This window comes from Aplysia californica, unplaced genomic scaffold (genome assembly GCF_000002075.1).
Source record: "Aplysia californica isolate F4 #8 unplaced genomic scaffold, AplCal3.0 scaffold00523, whole genome shotgun sequence".
Classification (NCBI taxonomy): Eukaryota; Metazoa; Mollusca; class Gastropoda; order Aplysiida; family Aplysiidae; genus Aplysia; species Aplysia californica.
In genome coordinates this window covers 330,828-337,642 of record NW_004797793.1, presented here as the reverse complement: position 1 = coordinate 337,642, position 6,815 = coordinate 330,828, and the positions used below count along the sequence as shown (strand labels likewise).

The following is a 6,815-nucleotide window of genomic DNA, read 5'->3' as shown; positions in this document are numbered from 1 at the left end:
CCCAAATCATTTGGCATCTCTGTCCTATGAAACATCTATTGTCCTTACCTCCCCTTCTTCTTTTTTTGTGTTTGTTTCTGTCTTGTAACACCTTTAATCTCCTGGTGCTCAGTTATTTGACCTTATGCAGTTGCGATCGCCGTAAAATCTCTACTAAAACTAAACTAAAAGTGAGTGTGACAAGCGGATAGTTAGAGAGCGCTACGAGTACGCCATTGGCCGATATTTATTGTAACAGCCATTTTGTTTGACCTATTCTTTTAATATACATAATAATGTGAGCATTATCATAACACTTTGCTAAGATGAAAAAAAAGGTTTCTATTTTTACTCCACATTTTTTTCTTCCGATCAGACGGTGAGACAGTAGGTCTGGAACTTCTTTTGTCTTTTATCAGAATGAAGAACACTATTTTATGACACAAACAAGATGGCTGTTACTATAAATATTGGCTAATGACGTACTCCTAACCTTCTCTAACCATCCGCTTGTGTGAGTGCGACAGTTTCTTTTTTTTGTTTGTTTGTTGTAACCAACAAAAATTCGGTGTAATGGAATCAGTCAATTTTGGGGCATTAAGGGGTTATGGGTATAATTTATTTTTAAAGCGTGTTCATTTTCCTTCCTTTTGATGGAAAAAAAAAGTCGTCTTTGTTGAATAGAAGTTGAAATATTTGTAATTGAAGGCCGTCAGAGTTGCCTGGTTTCTGAGGTAAAATTAGCGAGAAAATCAAAATGGTCACCAAAGTTTGGAAACTTCCATTGTCTGAGAGTCATGGAAACTGAAAATTTACATTTTTGTGCATTTAATCAATTCCCCCCCCCCCCCAGTAAAATTCATACAAAAATGTGTTTTAAATCATTTAAATGGGTGTACCGTGTTGAGTCTATATAAGAAAATTAGAAAAAAAATTGCCCATCAGCCGAAAAAATGCTGATTTCTTTGATTTCCTTATTTTGTCGAGCACCTGATTTCTCAGGCGATGCCTCACAAATAGCCTGTGGTGTCAGGGGAAATTATTCATGATTTCATCTCATCATGTTGGAAAATGCTTAAAAACAGGCAGACTAAGCAAAGTAAAGGTCATAAACCTTTCCCTTTTTTAAGAGAGTAACATTTCACACATAAAGTTATCTTTTTCTATTTTTTAAAAATCCCTTGCAGATAAATCATAGTACATAATATTATAACAGAAATGAATTCTTTTAAAGGTTTTTTTAAAACACTATTTCTTATTCCATTTAAGATTTTTGAAAATAGCATGATATACAGGAGTAGATTCCTTTGATGCTTATTGTGTTGCTAGTTCCGTAAAACTCTTATTAAAACTAAAAACTATTTCTTATTCCATTTAAGATTTAAAAAAATAGCATCATGATATACAGGAATAGATTCCTTTTATGATTCCTCTCACTATTTTTCAATCCGTGTCCAGATCTTCATCCGAGCGTGCATCTACCACGGCACAGAGGCGCTGTGCGAGGCGAAGAACACCCACCAGGTGGACTCATCCAGCCCCCGTTGGGATGAGTGGCTCGAGTTCCTCATGGTGCCTGATCTCCCGCGCTCGGCCCGCCTCTGTCTCTCCATCTGCTCCGAGTCCAAGAGGAGGAACAGAAAGGTACTCGTAGCTGTGATAGAAAAAGTTACTCTCTTGTTGTCTTTGCTGTATTTGTTATTAGCGATCCAGCAGCATCTGAGCGTTAACTCTTCTTCTCTCTTGTAGCACCTCGAATCTTCTGGGGGCTCCCATGGCCTTGAGGTTAAGATGTCCGCCTCTCATTCAAGAGATCCCGGGTTTGAATTCGGATAGCGGCGGAAAATTTTCTTCTCTAAAATTTTCTCCTTTCACATCCTGTCTTGCTCTCTAACAATGGAACAGAAAGGTACTTGTAGCTGTAAAAGTAATGCTACTCTCTAAAACGACCTTCGATATAACAACATTCTCTGTATAAGTGACGTGGTGCCCAGGTCCTGATTTTTTTCCCTATATATCATTAGTAATATCTTTGGTTGCCTCTCTATAACGGCAGCCCTCTTTCACAACATTTTTTTCTGGTCCCGACAATATCGTTATAGAGAGGCTGCACTGTAGCTGTAACAGTAAAGTTACTCTCTTGCACCACCTTGAATCTTCTGGGGGCTCCCGTGGTTAAGATGTCCACCTCTCATTCAAGAGGCCCCGGGTTTAAATTCGGATAGTGACTGAAAATTTTCTTCTGTAAAATTTTCGCCTTTCACATCCTTTCTTTGCTCTCTGACAATGTTCTGTTGTCTGCTTTCGTCTCCACTTTCTGCCCCCACCCCTTTACCCCCTTTGCCCAATCTTCTGTGCTCCTGACTCTTTCTGCAGCCTTTCTACTGCTACTCTTTGGCTCCTTCTTACTGCTGTCTTTCAGCTACACCCTTGATCTTGTGGTAGGAAAGATCTACAGCCTTCTTGGACAAGGGCAAAAAATCTCGGTGGTCCCCTGTGCAAGTTGTGCTTGTTAAAGATCCCTTGGTGGTCTAAAATCAATTACAGTAGGCTTCGTCCGCCACATGGGCCAAATTCAAAATTTCCTACCAACTGAAACTGTTTAATGTGTCCCGCGCGTTCATATGACCTTATGCAGCTGCGAGTGCAGTAAAACACTTTCCAAAAAAACAACAAAAATCCTCTTACTAAAATTAGCGGGTGGTTGGAGGGTGCAACAGATAGGTCCTACTTCTTTACTTTTCTTCTGTTGTTTCTGTCTGTCTGTTTCACTTTTCCCCACACTACACTACATGACCATTATTGTGATGATGTGCTTCTCTTTACTCAAACAAACAAACGAACGAACAATTACTAAAGTTAAATACTGTGGGTGGTTGGCAGGTGCTCTGGTGTGGTCTGCTTCTTCTTTCCTATCAAACATCTGTCGTCCTTATCTCCCCTTCTTCTTTTTTATGTTTGTTACTCTCTTGTAACACCTCTAATCTTCTGGGGCTCATATGACCTTATGCAGTTGCGAGCGCCGTAAAACCTCTACTAAAACTAAAACAAACAAACAATTACTAAAATTAAAAACTGTGGGTGGTTAGCGGGTGCTCTGGTGTGGTTTGCTCCTTCTTTCTTGTCAAACATCTATCGTCCTGATCTCCCCTCCTTCTTTTTTGTGTTTGTTACTCTCTTGTAACACCTCTAACCTTTGGCACTTTTATGACCCTATTGTGTTGCAAAGTGCTGTAAAACTCTTACTAAAACAAAACAAAATCTTCAGCACTTGTATGACCTTACTGTGTTGCAAGTGCCGTAAAACTCTTACTAACACTAAACTGAGTCTTCGGCACTTGTATGACCTTATTGTTTTGCAAGTGCCATAAAACTCATACTAAAACGAAACAAAAAAATTAACAACTAATGATAAGTATAATCGAAAGAAACTTAACCAGCGGTTTTATCCCGACAGGTTCAATACGCTCTGGCCTGGGGCAACCTGCAGCTGTTCGACTTCAACAAGCGACACCTGGAGGACAAGTTCCGGCTGTACCTGTGGTCTATGCCGCAGGGAATGGACGACCTTCTCAACCCCATCGGAACGACAGGTCTGTGTGGCTGGGTGGCTGGGCGGGTGGCTGGTTGGCGGGTACTCTCGTCGTGGGGTTTGGGTTTGTTCCTTCTTTCCTGTTGAGATATCTATTATCCTTTATCGGTACTCTCGTGGGGTTTGGGTATGTTCTTTCTTTCCTATTCAGGTGTCTGTTATTATCTTTCATAATCTCTCCTCTTTATTTCATTTGTGTTGTGCTATCTAGTAACACCTCTATCTAGTCTTTTGCGCTTGTATGATCGTTTTGTGTTGCAAGTACTGTAAAACTCTTTGCTAAAAACTGATTAGTTAGACTGGTCTTTTCAAAATTAATTAACTTTCTAGTGCTGAATGGTTCATATTTGAACCCCAAAATTTGGATCTGATAGTTGTTATTTTTGTGTTTTGATGTTTTTAAAAATTTTGTGTACGGTATGTGGCGGGGCAGGTGTCAAAATATTGACTTTGGTATTATGATCATGTGAAAATCCATCAAACTGGCTTAGTAAGTAAGTATACGTTTGCAGGATTGTTCACAAACACAGCATTCTACAACATGCGGAACAAATGTTGATGAAGTGGTTGTTTTTTTTAAAGAGAAGGGTTCGATTACCTATTTCTGCCCCCCAGGCTCCAACCCGAGCAAGGACTGTCCGTGCCTGGAGATCGAGTTTGACGAGTTCACCCACCCGCTGTCCTACCCTCCGGACTCGCACTTGGAGCAGCTGTCGCAGGTCGTGGCCCTCAAGGAGAATCAGAGCAACATCGTGAGTGCATTCATTCATTCATTCCTTCCTTCCTTCGATGGCCGCAGTTCTGCAGTCTGCTGACAAAACGCGCCTTTTTTTGATCTTCCATTTTTGGCGCTGCCAGTTTTTAAAAAAACACTTTGCAGTCACACAGCCAGCAGTACAAAATACCCCTTCTGGTCACCCAGCTAGGAGAGCGACTGCAACGGACTTCTCGGGCCCGGCGCAGAAGTGCGCTAGGTGACCGGAATGGATAATTTTCACCCACGCATTAGTGCGCCAAGTGACTGCAAAGTGTTCATTTCCTAAATCGACAGCCTGATCGATTGCCCTTTTTAGATTTAGTACCAAAAATGGGCCTCGGCATAGTGGGTTTACCCCCCCTCGGAGGTAATGAGTTTAACTAACTGTTCCTCATACGTTGCAGCCCCACACGGTGACGGAGGAACAGCTGTCCCAGCTGGAGGAGATCGTGGAGAAAGACCCGCTGTCTGATCTGTCGGAACAGGAGAAGACGCTGCTCTGGGCCCTCAGGTGAGGCCACCAACTGGTTTTTTATTTATTATTTTTTTTTTTAGCCCTCAGGTGAGGAGAGGAGAGGCGGTCCACCAACTGGTTGGTTTTTTTTGTTGTTGTTGTTTTTTTTAGAAATTTTTTTTTTTAATGTATTTTTTTTCCCTGTGTCCATTTCTGCTGGTTTTGTTTTTGGGTTTTTTAAAACTGGGAGCGTCTTTGTTGTTGTTGTTGTTGTTATGGTTTAAAAAAAATTATTATTTTTAAAAATCTTATTTTTTTGTCCGAGCACATTTCTGCTGGTTTTATTTTTTTTGGTTTTTTTAACTTTGTTGGTTTTTAAAAAAATTTTGTTTTTTAATTTAATTTTTTTGTAATTGCCCTTTTCTGCTGTTTAAAAAAAAGAAAAAAATGGGAGCGTCTTTGTATTGTTGTTGTTTTTTGTTTTTATTGAAATTTTGATTTTTTAAAATTTAATTTTTTTGTCCATGCCCATTTCTGCTGGTTTTGTTTTTTTTGGTTTTGTTTTGTTAAGTGGGAGTGCCGGGCGGTAGTAACCCTGTCCCCCATCGGGTGTGGCAACGTCCGATACGAGTGACAACAACTGTTTCACTTCATCTGATGCTAGGTTTTGCTTGTTTTTCGGAACTATTCCTGATCTTTTGTTGTTTCCATAATTTAGAAGTTGGAGGCAGTCTTTTATAGGGTCATAAATGAGACATTGTGCATCAAGTTTAGGTGACTGTAGAAAAAACTCTGGGAAATGGTGGAAAAAAATTCAGGGTTTAAAGAGTTAATTGATTTATTTTTTGACCCTGCCCCTTCCTGTTGGTTTTGAATTGTTTTGTTTTGTTTTATTTTTATGACATTTTTTTCCCCTTCTCATTCCTGTTAGTTTTGTTTTGTTTAATTTTTATTACATTTTTTTTTACCCTGCCCATTCCTGTTAGTTTTGTTTTTTAAATTAAATTTCTTTGTCCTTTCCCATTCCTGTTTAAAATTCTTAAAATTTTATTTTTGCAAATAACGTGTTTTATGTTCAGTAGACAATACAGCTTGTACTAATATTGTTCCTATAATGTGGTTGGTTGGTGGGTGCTCTGGTGAGGTTTTGCTTCTTCTTTCCTATCAAACATCTATCGTCCTTATCTCAACTCCTTCTTTTAGGTGTTTGTTACTCTCTTGTAACACCTCTAATCTGTGGCACCCTCATATGACCTAATTGTGTTGCAAGTGCTGTAAAACACTTTTATTACAATGACCAACCATTCCATTTCCCGGGGGCTCTCGTGGCCTAGAGGTTAAGGTGTTGGCCTCTCATTCAAAGGTCCCGAGTTCGAATCCGGGTAACGACCGAAAGATTTTCTTCTCTAAAAATTGTCTCCTTTCACCTCCTTTTGTGCTCTCCAGCAATGTTCTGTCGTCTGCTTTCATTTCCACTTTCTGCCCCCACCCCCTCACCTCATTTGCCCCCTCATCTGGGCTCCTTACTCTTTCTGCAGCCTTTCTACTGCTTCTCCTTCCCTCCTTCCTACAGCTGTCTTTCAGCCACACCCCTGATCTTCTGGTAGGAAAGATCTACACCTAGCCTTCTCGGACAAGGGCGGAAAAACTAGGAGGGCCTGTGTGTAAGTTGCACACGTTAAAGATCCTTTGGTGGTCTAAAATCGATGAGAGCAGGCTTTGGCCGCCACCCGGGAAAAATTCAAAATTTCCTACCAACAGAAAATGTTAGGTGTGTCCCGCGTGCTCATATGACCGTATGCAGTTACGAGCGCGGTAAAACACTTACTAAAAATAACCAACCATTTCCCCCACAGGGACAAGTGCCCTAGTCTCCCTAAAGCTTTGCCCAAACTTCTCAACGCTGTCAAGTGGTGGGACCGAGAGAGCGTTGCACAGGTGAGTGATTTCTTTCACCTACTGTCTGTTTTTCTATCTCGTCTGTCTGTCTGTCTGTCTGTCTGTCTGTCTGTCTGTCTGTCTGTCTGTCTGTC

General features: G+C 40.6%; 1 protein-coding gene across 1 annotated transcript in view; it reads left to right on the top strand.

Moving 5' to 3' along the window:
• LOC101850667 (phosphatidylinositol 4,5-bisphosphate 3-kinase catalytic subunit alpha isoform) overlaps positions 1 to 6,815 on the top strand; it is a gene marked incomplete in the record, with an annotated part of 46,188 nt that overhangs the window by 16,638 nt on the left and 22,735 nt on the right. Inside the window, 5 exon segments of the mRNA XM_013086940.2 lie at positions 1,438 to 1,623; positions 3,437 to 3,572; positions 4,187 to 4,323; positions 4,733 to 4,839; positions 6,639 to 6,720. Of these exon segments, the coding sequence (XP_012942394.1) occupies positions 1,438 to 1,623; positions 3,437 to 3,572; positions 4,187 to 4,323; positions 4,733 to 4,839; positions 6,639 to 6,720 (648 nt within the window).